This window comes from Pungitius pungitius, chromosome 11 (genome assembly GCF_949316345.1).
Source record: "Pungitius pungitius chromosome 11, fPunPun2.1, whole genome shotgun sequence".
Lineage (NCBI taxonomy): Eukaryota > Metazoa > Chordata > Actinopteri > Perciformes > Gasterosteidae > Pungitius > Pungitius pungitius.
In genome coordinates this window covers 301388-318215 of record NC_084910.1, presented here as the reverse complement: position 1 = coordinate 318215, position 16828 = coordinate 301388, and the positions used below count along the sequence as shown (strand labels likewise).

General features: G+C 42.1%; 1 protein-coding gene across 3 annotated transcripts in view; it reads right to left on the bottom strand.

Moving 5' to 3' along the window:
* cdkal1 (CDK5 regulatory subunit associated protein 1-like 1) overlaps nt 1-16828 on the bottom strand; it is a 168852-nt gene that overhangs the window by 89848 nt on the left and 62176 nt on the right. For all 3 annotated transcript variants that reach the window (XM_062565521.1, XM_062565520.1, XM_037454737.2), the window contains exon 8: nt 15592-15695. In XM_062565521.1, the coding sequence (XP_062421505.1) occupies nt 15592-15695 (104 nt within the window). The remainder of the gene's footprint in view (nt 1-15591; nt 15696-16828) is intronic.

Here is a 16828-nt window from a genome sequence, read left to right as displayed (position 1 = left end):
GTGGCCACGCCTCGCCCTTCATCATCGGCTTCATGTTTAAAAGTGAAGGTAAACAAAGTCTCAGAAGCTAAAATAAATGAGAAGGAAAGATAATTGGTGGCTTTAGTACGTGTTGGTTGTGTCCATTAATCCAGTGTCGACGAACCTACATTTGGAATTCTCAGAAATGACTGAAACAAGGAGTAAAAGGGAGCAATCCCCAATTTTTTAATTTCTAGTTGTCCATATGAAGACCTGAACTAGTTCATTCTAAAATATGTTGACCATGTGAGATGCAATTATATGCAGATATATATACTTTTGTCAAACATTTTTAGGTTTTATCAAATATATATATGATACTGTTTACACATGTAATGTCTGGTGGCCTGGTGTCTCTGCTCCGCCTCTGGATAAAAGAACAGGAAGAAGAGTGGGAGGAGAGAAGAAATGAGGTCTTTGAAGTGGTTGCTTTGAAGCAGCATGACAGAACCAATTGATTCAGGTGATTGGGAGCTTTAGTAAAAACCACTGTTGAAATGGAAAAAGGGTCTTGTATCATAAATGAGACACACCAGTAGCGCACCATGACCACACATTTTCATGTCATCCTTGTTTCTATTAGTTGGTGGCTGTGAATCCTTCAGCAGCCCACACTCTAACCGATATGCTTAAATAAAGACATTTCAGAGGGTTGAATGCCTGTTAATCTGTTGAAGAATTACAACTACTTCTTGCAAAAATGAATGGAATGAAATGACAGCAATGCTTGATTATATCACTAATCAATGTTGCAATTTGTTTTGTCATACCAAAGAAATCATTTTATCTGTGGTTATATGGATCACTTTGCTTTCACCCATCAAGCTTTTATGGATATTACACATTTCTTATCAGACCATTCAAGTTTACTTTCTCCCATAATTACTTAAAGTATAACATATGGGTTTCATTCGGTGAATCAGGGTCAGTACATTGTCAAAGGAAGGTTCTTCACTCGCTCAAAGGTACTCACCACTTTGGGATTGTTTAGTAACATCTGTAATGAAATAATCTCAACTCATGTGAACAGCAGCACAGCTCAAATGGTGTGTGTCTGTGTGTGGGTTGTTGTTGCACATGAATTCACTCGTTGCAAGTAATCCACATTGTACACATATTGCTATTCATCTTGATCTCATTGGCATGTTAAACATTTTGATTGGCTGCCACAGGCTATAATGTTAACAGATTATAGATTAGATAATCCTATTAAACTGAAATTAAACCCTATTTTCCATAACACAAGTCAACACATCCCGTAGCATGTTACAGTGCACACATGAAAGAAGTAGCTCAAGCTTATCTACATCAACTTGTGTTGCTATTTTAACATTTATGCCCCTAAAGTGTCTCAAAATTGTGCCTTATTTCAATATTGTTACATTTTTGCAAAGTTTAATGGACTTCAAGTACGCTTTAGTGACATTTGGTTTTATGCATCATTGCAGTATAGAAATGCTCAACTATGTTTTGCTTTGCGTCAACCGCCATAACGGTAATAAAAACTAATTAAACATCACATGAACCTTAAATAAGTATGCTAGTCCTTCCTTATTCTAAATATCCCTTTGAAATCCACTTTATTTAATTGACCATTTCTCATTTCCCAAGGAAAGCGTTCTGTTCGTCTTTAAGTTGAAGCAAAAAACAAATGTTCTCATAATTCCAACAATTACCATTTGAGGCTTTACTGAAGTTGAACTAGGACAGCTTACACTAGCGCTTTTAATGCAAATCAATCCCTTCATCCTATAAAACTGACATTAGCCAACAAAGAAGAATAAAGAATGAAGGAATTATTCAAGGGTTACGATTTTGCTTTAGATTTGTACACATCAGTCAGTGAATTCATTTTTGCTGCATTGTTCCACTGGCAAAAATAAAATGACTAATAACAGACACACGCAGTGACACATACACATTTACAGAGACATATGCTTCAATTCACCAACACACAAACTCACACGTTCACACACTATAACTCACGAACAAACACCACAGAGTTTAATTGCAATAATTAAGCAGCTTAACTTGGAGGAACCGGTGCTGATGTGGCGCGTGGGCGCCTTGGCAGGTAGTATCATCCCCTCGGATTTACCCAACACACACAGTACTATATGCAAATATTCTCTCCCAAGTAGTCGCATGTCAATGTGCGTGTGATCCACATGCACGATGTGTGTCTGCATGCACCCTCACCATTGGGTACATGGGTGTGCGTGGTTTAATGAACAGCCTACACAACCCCTTAAACTACAACTCATCAGCTTTAACCTACTTTCACATAGTTTCTGAACTACGGGCATGACCTTCTGTGCACATCTGTGCATGAAATGAGACGTCTGGATACATCAAAGCTGGCACGTATGCAATGCATGTGGTACACAAAACAAACATGTCATAGCATATATGGGTCAGATATATTCTATGGATGTCTCAAAAGTAATTGGCAAAGGGCCTCCATGCACCGTGTGTATGTGTTCTGTATATGTATCCACGTGAGTCTGTGAATGTGTAGGGAATAATTGGGAGAAAAGTTAACTCTTTCATCTTTTCCGAGTGCGAGAGTGTGTGTGTGTGTGTGTGTGTGTGTTGTCAGGGAGGAAGCATCTTATAAAGCTGCCAAATCAGATGGACTGCGGCAAACAAGAGAAAAAAGGGGATCTGTAGGTGCTAAAAGCCACGGGCACTTCCTGTAAACTTTAGTGAGAGGGAGCAAGACTTATGCACATAATACATGACTGATGCTCTGGAACTGGAACAGAGTCTGACTAACTAACTGTCATAAGGATTAAAAGAGTATGTTTAGATGTGCTGGCAGAAATCCATTTCCATTTAATAATTCTGTGTATTCTAAGTATAGATCCAGATTTGTGCTTAGTACGGAATTCCAGAAACATTGAACTTTGCAGACATTTGGTAATAAACGGGTTTAGTCTCAAACCCAACAAAGAAGGGAATTTGACGTTTCAGCCAGTTGCTCTTTAATGTGCAGAAAAACAAGATGGAATGGACAATGCAGTAGTTTAGTGTTGAAAAGCAGGCAGTGTGGCCCACTGATTAGCGATGTGCTTTCACAGTGAGTTTTCCCTCCAGCCTCTAAATGTGTTCCCTGTGACGGGCAAACTATGGCCTGCCTGTCCCCCAGTGCATGCTGGGACAGGCTCCCGTCCCCGCCATCCTGAACAGGACATGCAGGTCTAAAAACTTAACTGGTGGATAAATGGCAGAAATATGCTTAGAATATACGCTTGAACGCAGGATAGATGACAAAGAGCAAAGAGGAGATAATAATGTTTCTATAGAGGGAGGGAGACTAATGTTATTCTCTCTTTTTGCAATCAACAGGCCTCGTTTTATGCTTTCATCTAAAAAATGGTGTTGCTTAACAAGCACTGGCTGCAATTAAATAGGAAGGATAAATAAAAGAGCCAGTTGTCACAATGGGTCAAATTGATCTGTTGTTAAATGGTACGTCAATGTCAACTGTCCCGGAATTTAAGGGGAATATCAAACATACCATCATGTTTGAAAGGCTGTCACTTATTTAAACATTACTTTGAGGTGTCATTGATTATCAAAATGTTGCTGCAATCTGCTGATTAAATTTAAGATTGACAGTGCTTATTGAAATGTTTTTTTAAATATTTATGTCAAATGCTACATTGTATGAAGCCGGGGATGTCTATCAAATAGGGATTAACCTTAGACAGAGTGTCCTTCTATCAAGATAATTAACTTGTGCTGTACGCCATTAAAAGCACACGAGTTGAGCCGAGGGGAAGACGGATGGCTGATTGGGTGGATGGATGAGAGGGAGGAAGAGTGTGAGGAAGAGTGTGAGCTACACGGGGCAGATCTCATTTCTGTGTGCTTCAGAGACCCCGGGATGGCACTAAGGGCAGGACACGTGCACATTCGTTTTAACATCCAGATTACATATGGAAATGAGCTACTATTAAAAAGTCATTGAGGTGGGTAATGGTTAATTTCAGCTGTCAAAGAAGTCAAGGCAGTGGACACACACACACACACACACACACACACACACAGACAAATGTATGGTCACAAATCTCCTCACATAGACTCACACATACAGTGCAATGGTTGTGTTATTAATCAGACGTAATAAGGTTTAACTCCCTAATTCATGGCTGTTGACCTAATTTCTTAACATGCTGCGTGTGTGTGTGTGTGTGTGTGTGTGTGTCCATGCACTTGCTTGTGCAGTCACTAATTTGATAAATAATACGTCCGGTCAGTATTTATGTTAATATATTCATGACCCACCGGCAGGCATCCTGTTAGTGTTTGTTAATTCATTTAGCCTGAGCGCCTGCGTGTGCGTGTGTGTGTGTGTGTGCGCGCATGCGTGTGCGCGTGTGTGTGTGTGTGCGTGTGTGCGCGCATGCGTGTGCGTGTGTGCGTGCGTGCGTGCGTGTGTGTGTCTGAGGAATTGGTTACTGTTAAAAACGTTGTGCGTGTGTTAATTGAGTTAGTGAGTGACCCTAAAATATATTGTGTTTGTGCATAAATTTATTTGCAAATGCAATTGCACGTTGTGTGTATGAATTTAGTTAACGGAGTAAACATTATGGTATTATGTAAATATTAGTGTTTTGATGTAAACATCAGGGATATTTTGTGTAGCAAAGCTTTAGACTAATGACTGGTTTGTTTACCAAGTGAACAAGACATCGACCATGTGCAGGGGGGGGGGGCTGATCCCCAAAGCAGCATCACTGGACTAGAAACGCCATGACACTGGGCACACTATGGGGACACTATGGGCACACTATGGGGACACTATGGGGACACTATGGGGACACTATGGTTCTACTCCCATTGGGAGAGAACACTTGGCAACTAGTGAAGATTGCAAAACACTTGGCCTGCAAAATACTGCATGAACTAAACACACTAAATACACAAGAGTCCAAAATGTCTCACTTCAACACAAGGTCCACAACGGAACAAAAAGATTCAACAGTGATTAAATATTCAAAATGTTGGTCATGTATGAGATGACTTATTTTCACACCAAAATAAAGGTCAAGCAATGCCTGAAACGCAGAGTGAGTTCAGTTCAAACAGTCAGAGGGAGGATTCACTAGAGGACACAGCATTTGCAAAAATGTTGTGTCTGACTGCAGTGTGTTTGTGTGTGTGTGTGTGTGTGTGTGCACGTGTGCATGTGCGTATGTGCATCAGCTGTCCCCCCCTGTAGCCCTTTCATGTCAACCAACACCGGGGGCTTGTGGCTGCAGCCACGGGTGGTCCATTATGTGAGAACTGGGTCCTGCAAGGACTGTGAAGAGACCCCCTGATGGTATCAAAAATATATACCACGAGGGGACAATGACCAACACACACACACACACACACACACACACACACACACACACACACACACACACACACACAGCTCTGTAAATTAGAATCAGACCCCGCGGGTGTCTTCTTGTAAATGTACACTGTGACATTTGTGCAAAATGATGGTAGCTCCCATCGTAGGTTCAGTCCTTCCTGTTGATGGATTAATAGGATGGAACAGGAGGCTTTTGCAGGGTTGGCAATAGAAAGAAAAGAGGGACAACATTCCAATTCACTGTGTTCCCAATTGCTCACTCAGGTCTCGAGTCCAAAGAAGTAACTCCCCAAATGTGAGAGAGCCCTCCGCCTCGTCCCGAGAGGACGACACCGGCCCCCATTAGACCCAAATGGCTAAAATAATTGGCTGGTTTGATTCTACTTCTTCTTTTGTTCTTTAAGCACTTGAAGAGTATTATTAAAAGCATTTTTTCGGCAAGCAGTATAGTAAAAAAAAACAAATGGACATGTTTTGGACAAAAATTGTCATATTGCCATTTAAGACGTGTGGATTGATTCTTGACTTTAGCTATGCTTTGAAAAACATGTGAAACAATATTTCACCTCTGTAGCTGTTGAGCGGTACATTTAATTTAACTACTTTTACTCAGCGTAGTCTAATGCAAAATGCAACAATCTCAGTGTTTAATCACATTCAGTATCAGAACACCTTCTCATTTAATTGAAAGATATGGTGTGTCCCAACGTCTGACTGCTACTGTATACATATGTGCAGTAAGTAAACTGATGTTAAAACAGTTGGCTTCACTTTTCATCACCAAACGATGCCACTTGGTAGAGATGCACTTTAATGCAAGTGACGACATGGTGGATCAACCAGACAGAATGTTCATGCTAGGTGTGAACGGGGCACATTGCTCCATTTGAACTGTGTGACAGTGTGTGAGGTCACCAGCTCGTTTGCTGGTTAGTTCAGTGCTCAGATCTGCTAACTACCATCAGTATAACAACCCCAACGCACAACTCAGCTAAACCAGCCGTGACAAATGATACAACAAATAATAAAGGAGAGACAGAACGCTTAATACCATCATGGAGTGATGGAATACATTCGAGCAGGAAAACAGACAAACACCACATCATAACGTCATGTTTTACAATGAGCGGCGCCAATTATTCTCCCTGTTTGACTATTCTTCATTTCTCTGACTTTCTTCTCAAGGGGCCATGCTTCAGACACACTGGGGGAAATCATGCACATTAACGTTGGCACATTCTTTTTTCCGAGACTTAAAATAAAGACACGGCTGCATAACGGGACCCAAACACAATATATGTTGTTGTTGTTCTCCTTCAGTCTCACTGCTCAGGACTTCATTGTCTCCCTGTTTGGACTCCTCTCTTTCCAGTAACGAGTAAGTAACGGGAGGTTCAAGTTGATTACAGGTAGAATAACCCATTCATGTTGATGTGATGTCCGTGTGGTAAAGGAGAAATGACATCACATTTAAATGAACTGTCAATGTGCTACATGTCTGTCAACAATACACAAGGACTCAAAAGATGAGATGTCTCCTCATTGAGCTCAACCAAACCACCCATGTCCCTTTGTTTTCTACATATGTGACCTGGGAGAGATACAGTGAGTCTAACCCAGGCTTGACCCAAACACAATACACTTTTTTCTTTTCACCCACAATAATCAGCATTGTTTCCAGATGCCGTAGACAGCTGTGTTGAAACGGAGAGTGATGTGTGCGACCCACCAATCACCAAACACTGGACAAACCAAGTTAGTGACTGGGCAGATATTTCCCTCAGGAGATGGTGGAGACCAAGATCAGAACTAAAAAGAGAGTAAATATGGGACAGGCAGGCTTCTGTCAACCTGAGAAATGTGGTAATAACACATATTGTATTGGAATATGAGACAAGAGTATCAGTTGTGGATATGTTTATTGCCATGAGAAACACACTTAGAAAGCCATCATACTGTGGTGCTATAAGCCAATTTATACCCCACTTTCATTGTTTACCTCTTGCTGATCCAAATCCACAGTACACAAAATATGCCACATGGCAGAAACTTTAATCCCTGTAGGTATCTAAAGGGCATTTGTTTTGTGGCACTGCCAAAAAGCTGAAAGGGTTCAAACAAGGGGCTGCGTAGATTAAACGGCCCAATTAATCTCTCTCCTCCTCCAGCTCCCCAGTCTAGACTTCAAAGCAGACCAACTTGAAAACTTTAGTAGCTTTTTCTCTTCTTCCGCTCTACACTGGTTTGTGTGTGTGTGTGTGTGTGTGTGTGTGTGTGTGTGTGTGTGTGTGTGTGTGTGTGTGTGTGTGTGCGCTTATGGAAACGATCCAAGTTACTAGTTTGGAACCAGTAACTTGGTCCAAGGGCAGAAACCAAGGTCTCGGGGATCTGACAATGAACAATGGGAAGGAAAAAGGGGAAACAAGTGTGCAGAAAATGATGGTTGTTAGAACATCAGCAGCTTACGGTGTAAATTAAAGCAAAACACTGTGACCCGTATTGGAGTTAAAGATCTGAATATGATGTAAGAATATAAAAAACAAGTGTTATTTTTCTTTTTACTTGGTTGGCACAAAAAGAGATCACAAGATGATTGAAAAGTGGGACCTCAAGATTAACTAAGGAAACTGTTTCTCTGACGGGAAGTAATTTACTTCTTTATTCATCATGTGGTCCAAAAACAAAGTATGAATTTTATTTTGTATCTTGTGATACAAACGGCACGGACTAACAAGGACAACGCTGGTATGTAAACAACCGAGCAGAAGTGTGCATAACACACACACACACACACACACACACACACGTTTTGAGAGGAAGAACTAAAAGCCAAATGTGAGTCAGAGGACTTACAGCAGTTAAACATTTTAACAGGCACAAGCCTGCATTGGTGTGTGTGTGTGTGTGTGTGTGTGTGTGTGTGTGTGTGTGTGTGTGTGTGTGCGCGTGCAAGAGAGGGAGAGAGAGGAGGGAGGGAGGGAGACTGCTGTGTGTAAAGACAACCAGACAATAACAAGGCCAGTGAGCAGAGCACATGGTCCGGGTGTGAATCTAAGAGTCCTACTGCCACCTATTGGCTGAAGATGGAGCTGCTCTCCCCTCCCCCACACAGGGGGGGGAATATTGTGTACACATGGCCTTCATGTGAGAGAAAAGACAAAAAATAAGAGGGTCAGAAGAGAAACATTTTACAGAAGAGAGATGAGACGAGAGGGAATTAATGGAAACAGAGAGAAACTACTTTCTCCAAAACACGTATCTCAGGGAAACGTCACCTATCGCTCACTTGCTCATGCTGCTATTCTTCTGCCGTATTAATCCTCACATTATCCATCTTCATACTATAACATTTGCTGTTGTGCATTGTAATCTCTTCACTTGACTCCTGTGCCCTGAAAGTGTCTCACACACACACACACACACACACACACACACACACACACACACACACACACACACTTCTGTTGTGAGAAAACACCTCACACAACAAAACCAATGCTGTATGAACATCGGTAGAACCGTATAATTTATAGAGTAATTATTCATATAGTTTACATTTTATGTAGTTACCTTAAACTGTATTTAAGACTGTGTATAGAGTTGTAGATTTATTACAGAGCCGTTAAAGAGTACAGGGAGGTAAAACAGACGGCATTTGTTAGAGTCTTTAACACCACTAAAACCACAGCTCAAGACAAACGACTCATCGAGCTGTACAACATACCACTGATTCAGATATATACAGCTACCGGGGGGAGGATACTACAGTTAAAAAGTACGACATTATCAGAGGCTTTAGTGTATTTTGATATCGTGGGGGGGGGGGGGGTGTGGAGTTCACAGAGGACAGAGCAGATGGCGTCTGCTGGACTTACACAATCTCTCACACACACACTGGTGACATAATAGCAGCCTGCCAGGTGTGCAGTTGGTGGCCTGCAGTCTGGCTTTGACTGGGAGTTGCGAGTGTGTGTTGGTGTGTGTCCCGTGCTCCCTTTGTGTGAAACGGGGCCCCCTATTCACTCGCCTCTGCTGCCAGCTTGGCACTAAATCACAGGACAAGACGCCGCACGCGCACAAACAAACACGCGCACACACGGCCCTGCGTTGCCTTTTTGTCCAGCCCGGGGAGGGAGGATGAAAAGAGGACAAACAAGAAGACAGCGGCAGAAAAGCGAGTGAAAGATGACGGCAGTTATTTTCAACTTCTAGAGAAAGAGCCAAAGAAAAGATATTTAATATGGTCCCATAGCGGCCGCAAGAAAGAACAGAAGCAGTGTCTCCTTCCTTTAGAGCGGCAGTGAGCCTTTTCACAGACACGCATGATGAGGTCGTCCAAACCTCGCCTTAAATACCCGTCTGCAGCGAGTGTGTCCGAAGTACACGTTGACCAGTAGTCAACAACGAGACCAGGAGGACAAAGGGGCTGAGGGACGAGGCTCCATCTCAAATGTACTTACTGTGGTTGAGGAACAAAAACAAAGCATAAAACTGGTTGGCAATCAGTTCACTGCAACCTGCCAAAGCAGCAGAACCCAGCGCTGACCTGTTGTCCAGCTGCAGGTGGATGAACGGGACTAACCATCAGCACATGTTTCTTATCCATAGAGAACAGAATATATTTAGTATTATTAATACTAACACGCCTAATCATTTTAACATTGGCTGTGCCGCTATGCCACAGAGCCCTGTCACTGTTACAGTGTGTTATTAATCACAGCTCAATCTCAATCAAATGTCTACTGGGCCCCCCAGTGAATTGACTCCTTGTAAAGGATGGTATGGACTTGGATGGATCTGCAAAAAGCTTCTAATTTCACTCACAACAGTTTGTTGCCAAGCACAAAGTATTAAAGACCAAATAAAGACTAATCCATAGCTCCTCCAGGACCTTTTGGAAGATTTTGGAGACCAAAGTCCAACAGTATTCTTAGTATCTGATTGTTAGTAGATTAGTAGAATAGGATTGTGTTCTTCTGTACACGCCATCCATTCAGACGATTTGCATCATGCAGACCAACTTCAGGTTTGGTCGTAAAAAAAGCCTTTACAATGTTAATACAATGTTAAGAGTTATGCTGCACCCACAGAGCTGTATTCAAATAAGTGTGTCATGCTCAATGCATTAAACTCCACAGTTAAAAACACATTAAGTCAAGTAATGGAAGACTTGTTATCGGTTCATGATGCCTGGATAAAGGTGACATACGCTTGAACTCCGGTGTGTGTGTGTGTGTGTGTGTGTGTGTGTGTGTGTGTGTGTGTGTAAGTGTGTAAGGGTGGGTGTGAAAATCTGTTTTGGGTTTGTTGGCTACACAAAAGCCAGATTATGAAAAACGGTTGTAGCAATCTGAACTGTGCAGAAAAGCGCACATGGAGAAACTTCTGTCTGTGTGAAAAATATCCGCAACCTCTCGGGCTGGAGGAGATTCAGAAAATCCATTTTTAGCTTCTCCATGCAAGCTTGCCCAGAAGGTAATACATTTGACGTGGACGCGCGCACACACACACACACACACACACACACACACACACACACACACACACACACACACACACACACACAGGGAATTCAAGTTAGTGATTGCAAGCTCAACTGTTTTCCACAAGGTCTCTCCAATAGACGGCACTTCGATCAACTGTGATCAATGTGCTCGTATCAATATTTGAGTTGTCCATCCCTACTCCTCCCATTCAACAGGAGACCAACTAGAGTCTAGCCTTTTTTTTCTTTTTTACGGTCTGTATAGAATCCACATACGTACAGTTCTGATGTCACCAGCTGCTGAACATGACACCTGCAGGTGATTTAAATGACACATCGTATGAGCGGCTGCTCCCAAAGGGTTAATTTACCTCTCTGGTAATCTGATCTAAGGTGGGATTCAAATCCAGCCATTAAACGTTCACACCCATCATGGAGGACCCACTGACCCAAAGGGGATCACTCCGGGCCAACTTGGGCTGCCTCGTCCGCGCGTGTCACATATCTGCAGAGGTAAACAGGAGCTGACACCTGTCACAGATGTTTCTAGCTAGGCAACAAGCTAGGCCACATATCTGTCACATGTCAAATCGAGCTGGAACCACAAAACTAAGCCGTGCCATTTCTGCTAATATCCGCCTTTGACACTGATGCCATCAGTCATGTGAAAATCAGAGTGAAAGCAAATATCTCTCAACATTAGTGGGTACATTTGCTCTTAATGCAGCATGGCGACATATAAAATGGCTTATTAAGATTATTGTGAATAAAATTAATTTTTCCCGGGGTAAAAATCAAAAAAAAAAAGGTATATCAAAAAGTTGCAGAGCACCAGCTGTCAACAACAAAAAGAAAGAGTGATACGGACAATACCAGGTTTCACCTGTGTGTTGTCACGATGCCCCCAAAAAATAACAATCTGATGATGGCTCAGAAACCTGTGTGCACTAATGAAGTGTGTGGTGTTAGTGTTCGTGAGTGACAGCAGCGCGTCGGTACCTGTGCAGCGTCACCTCCTGCTTTGGATCGGGCCATTTCAAAAACACCCATCTGACATTTTTAAATTACAGGGCGACCGCCACAACAAAAATAGAGTTCCCTCTGGTACACGGCGGAAGGATCCCGTCTCCTCTCGGGCAGCCTGCGTGGTCACATGACAGGCAGCCTACACGCGTCACAGCCTTTTCAGAGAGGCTTTCAGTGCTGCCTTGAAAGGGAGAGGAGGACCCTGCAGAGTTTTAATCAAACAAAAGATGACATTTTACGGAAAAGTACAGAAACGGGGACCACGGCACGTTTTATCGACCACAAATGTTCACATAGTTATGGCAACTTTTAATGGGCAACAGAAACATCTTGTGCAGCGTGCACGGTTGGATGCATGTTATTTTTAAACGGGATAGCAAGTCCCTTGACAGACACACATCCATACTTAATTATATGCCCTGTCACACACCATCACATGACCACTGACCGCAGCGTTAGGTAGAATTTATTTTGCTTACTGTTATGCTTACAATTTAAAATCATAGCTCTCCTCTGGTGAGCCTTTTTGTCCATAATTGTGCAATGGCCGGTGATTCCCTGCTTTCCAGCCTGTCCATGCAGCAGGGAGACAGCCTTAAATTACCAAGTCAACCCTATTAGTTCATCTAATGCACAGACAAGGGGAGCAATTACGTCAAAAGAAAAACCTTCCCTCAACCACTAAAACCAAATCGCCATCAGACACAAAAATCACATCCGTCCCAACAGCAGTTGTTGTGAAGCTGATGATGCCATTTATACCTTTCATAGATTTATTGTCATATTATGGCCGACAGTTCCGACATAGGAAAGAGGAGGGGAAGAAGCAAGGAACAGTGTGAAGGCAGGAGATGTTCCAGCTTGAAGGATTATTGGAGAAAGAGGAGGAAGTTGTTTACTTTCAATGTACTTTACTCAACTCAAGGAGATGATGATCTGCCATCTCCAGAGTGGCTCACCCAGAGGAATCTGGTAGAATATTTCTGTGCCGACACACAGTCCGGCCCACACTCACTCACAAGTCTGTCACGCACACAAACCCGCACTCTGCTCACATACACACCCACAACCACGTCATTTTCCATGACATCTCCAGCCTCCATTACCTGCATACATTAACAAACCCCTCTGATGTTAAAAATTATACATTCATACATTTGAATAATTCAGATTATTTCTAAAAGCTGTGCACTCATTCACTCTGTTTTTTCCCAGATTGAAAGAGGAGTATTTACCTCAAATCGCATTTGAATAAATCCCATAAATCCTTTCAAAGTTCTCCCGGATAAACCAATCAAATACCCCTAACTCAGGCTGACTGGCCAATCAAAATTAGCATTTATACTTGCAGCCTTTTTTTTTTAATTCAAAAGACATCAAACAGCAAATCAAATTGCGGGGCCTATTTGTGAAGCTCAATTTGTTTGAGATAAGAAAAGGTTTCTAATAGAGCGAGAGAAGCATCGCTGCAGAGACGTGATGGAATTCCAAACCGAACAAAACTATTTGATGGAGTAAATAGGCGCCTTTGGTTCATAAATGTAGTAGATGATTATATTTGCTCAACAAACGATGAATACATTATAAGTGACACACAATATATATATATACACACACATTCAATAGCCAAAAGGTACGGAAGCCTAAATATGCCTTGGTTGAACCCGTCTCATCATCCCCGTGTGGGCAAGAAACAATTACAACAAGAACCAGGCAACAAAGTTGTCCAACTGTGTCCTACGGTGTTTTTTGGGGGCCACTAAATATAAATATAAATGTAAATGACTGAAGCTGAGAACAGCTAAACAAGCCGCTTTAAAGGGACATTGTTTAAATTCTAGTGACACCTGGTGCAACCAATGGTGGATTCTGTAGAGACATCGCGGTGCCCCTGTGCAGATTTAAAGGCCTTTTAAGAGTTGCAGATTTAAAAGTTAAGGAAAACGTCACGATTTTCAGTTCAAGGTGATAAAAACAACGTTGGGCATGTCAAATCCAATACCTGCCAACAATAAACCTATGTCCCATTCTGTCGTTTGACAGGTTTGACAAGTTAAACACACGTATCCACCATAGAGAGACAGATAGTGAAACCTCATCTCTCTCAAAGCCCATCGACGCGTCACTGTCTCAACGGCCTGTAAATCATGACAGGAGGTGACCTCCAGCTTCCTCTTCCTCTGTTTGGAAAACAAAAACTAACCGTCTCTGACATTCATGTTTCCTGCGTTTTAACGGACTGCGCACACGCACACACACACACACACACACACACACACACACACACACACACACACACACTCGCCTATCTGATGTCTGAAGTTCCTGCTTTGTGTCATAGTTACCAAGTCTGTCACACATTTTAACATGAACATGCTAATTGGTTTGGGCACATTGGTTTGGTGACTATATGGTTTAAATAATAATATATGTATCTATTGGGGTTGTCATGGAGACTGGACCTAAATTTGACCCAAATCTTTAGGTTACAAGACAGTAGTACAGGTTAATACTGTTAGTCACACAACAGCATGTCCTGCAACTTTTCTTAAACTAGTGTAAAGGGCAGGTGTATCTGACCTGTACCTACATCCAGCATGTGTGCGCACACGCACACACACACACACACCCCGGATAAAGCAGCTGGTGAGTTTGCCCTTGACTGCCCACCCCCAGGCACTGCAGTGGCATGGATGCAGCTGTTTTAGAGACTTCTGAATGGGACTAATAAAGCCATGTCCTTGTCAAGGGTAGATTCATGGTTTTCCTTTCCAAGACATAAACTGCTATACTTTAAAAAGTGGCTGTTTGCCATCAACAGAGCACATTGAACCATTGCATGACTAATTGCGTATTGATCAATTAAATATTGGTAAAGGTATCAACATTGCTGTTGTGTTGTTTTACTCAAAGGCTACAACAGAAACAGAAATATCAAAGTGGCCATGAGAAGAAAAACAAAATCATGAAGTGTGTCGGCTGCCTCAAAGCAACCATTGCATGTTCACAACATAGAACTTATAAACACACGATGACATTTGGCTGCTGTCGCACTAAAAAAAGGCTGCTTTTCATCTACCGTCTTGTGCTGTTAAAAGTGGGATATAGAGGGACAACGTCTTGTTTGCTGACATTGAATAAATGAGGCTGAAGCAGCTACAATGTGAAATCAGCCTGTTGCATTGGGTATGAATTCTAAAACGGGAGGAAAGAATGATGGGAGTGGGATGACTTCCTTACTTATGATTTAGTTTCGCAGCATGCTGATACAGATGTAGCACACACATGTTACATTCAGAAGAAAACCTCTCACTTTTAAAATTCAACAAACTATTTAAAAATGCATAGACTGATAATATGCTGTGGGAGTGAGATTTGTCGGATAATGTGTAGACTTGACCTTGAGCGACCTGCCTGCGGCGTGGCCTGCTGTGCCAGTAGGGACTCTGGAGTTTACTCTTTAAGGAACAGATGCCAGGCCACAACAGCTGCTCATCTGGCACCGTCTCTCCAGGACCTCGTCATCCCTAAGCGTCCCTAACACCTTTAAGTTGTCCGACAGCAGCGCTTCCCACTCCACAGCCATCAAATAGAGATTATCAATCTGTACGTTCTGACATTCGACGACCCGAGCATCATTTGTGAAAGAAGTGTCGTGCATATTAACAGGTGACTGCAGTGATGTACTCACCCCGGAACGACTGTCTGGCTCTCTCCACTAGATCCTCAATGGGATAGCTGGCTAGGTCTCCTCTGGCATGCTTGGTCTTGCAGTAGGTGCATGCATTCAGACACCTAGACACACACAGAGAGGATTAGAGGACGACGCGTATGATTTACATACTTCATCAAACTGAGACCAAAAATATGGGAACATTTGTCTTATTTGTTGCACACAAAAGGCAATCCAAAAGCATTTCACAAAACATGTAATAATGTAGGCAGAAAGTCACTAAAGGGAATTTAACTTGATTGAGTCAAGATTTAAGATTGTTGTTGTAATACACTTGACCAGGAATAATCTAAACACCACATTTGCTTTTAATGATTGGTTTGCTTATTTCATAAAACCAAACCAACTATTTAAAACATAAATAACAGCTAAAAATGGACCTTTAGGGCCAATTTTCCATTGAATCAAAAGAACTGTGGAAATAGCAGGGCTGGAGGAGACAATGGCAAGTAGACAGATAGAGAAAACTATTTCACGTTCTCATGAAACCTTTTCATCAACTTTCCCAACACAGCAGACGCCTGAGAATGAAAGCCGGCACTTAAACTGGGGTCTTCTGAGTGTTCAGAAGGACTCCAGCTGAACATTTAAAACAGAAAACAATTCAACTGAAAAAGGAGGAATACAGCCTCACATCACATGTGGAAGCCCGGCATGGTATACGTTCTAGCAGAGTCTTTATTCAGGATGAAGGGGGCTTTTATTCAAGAGTTGTCTGTAAATCACCACTGAAAAGAATAAGGAGGGCCACTGTTGGAAGTGCCTTTTGTATTTACTCCATTAGGGTTTTATGCCTGACCTCCAATTTGTCATCCTAGGTTAAAAATAAACACTGCTGTTAGAACAGTGGTTTCTTTTCTCTTTGCTTTTTTTCTCTGCTGCTCAAGTTTGTTGCAGGAAAGTTGTGTTGGGCGAAAACAACTTAAAGACCATAAAATACTTCAATGTGGGTTTTGGGGGGGTCATGATAGTCAATGATAGTCTTCTGGCTGTGAATATAAATGATGTTTTCTCTATTTACCCTGTTTGTATAACTACCTGCATGTTTTCAGCCAATAACAAGCCCCTTACCAACTAATACGTGACTAGTATTGGGCCACAGTCCATCTACTTACAAAGAAAACAACACAACCATCATTTGACACAGCCCCAGTAATGCAAGCTTATGACAGGGACTCAAGATCAGAAGCTACAA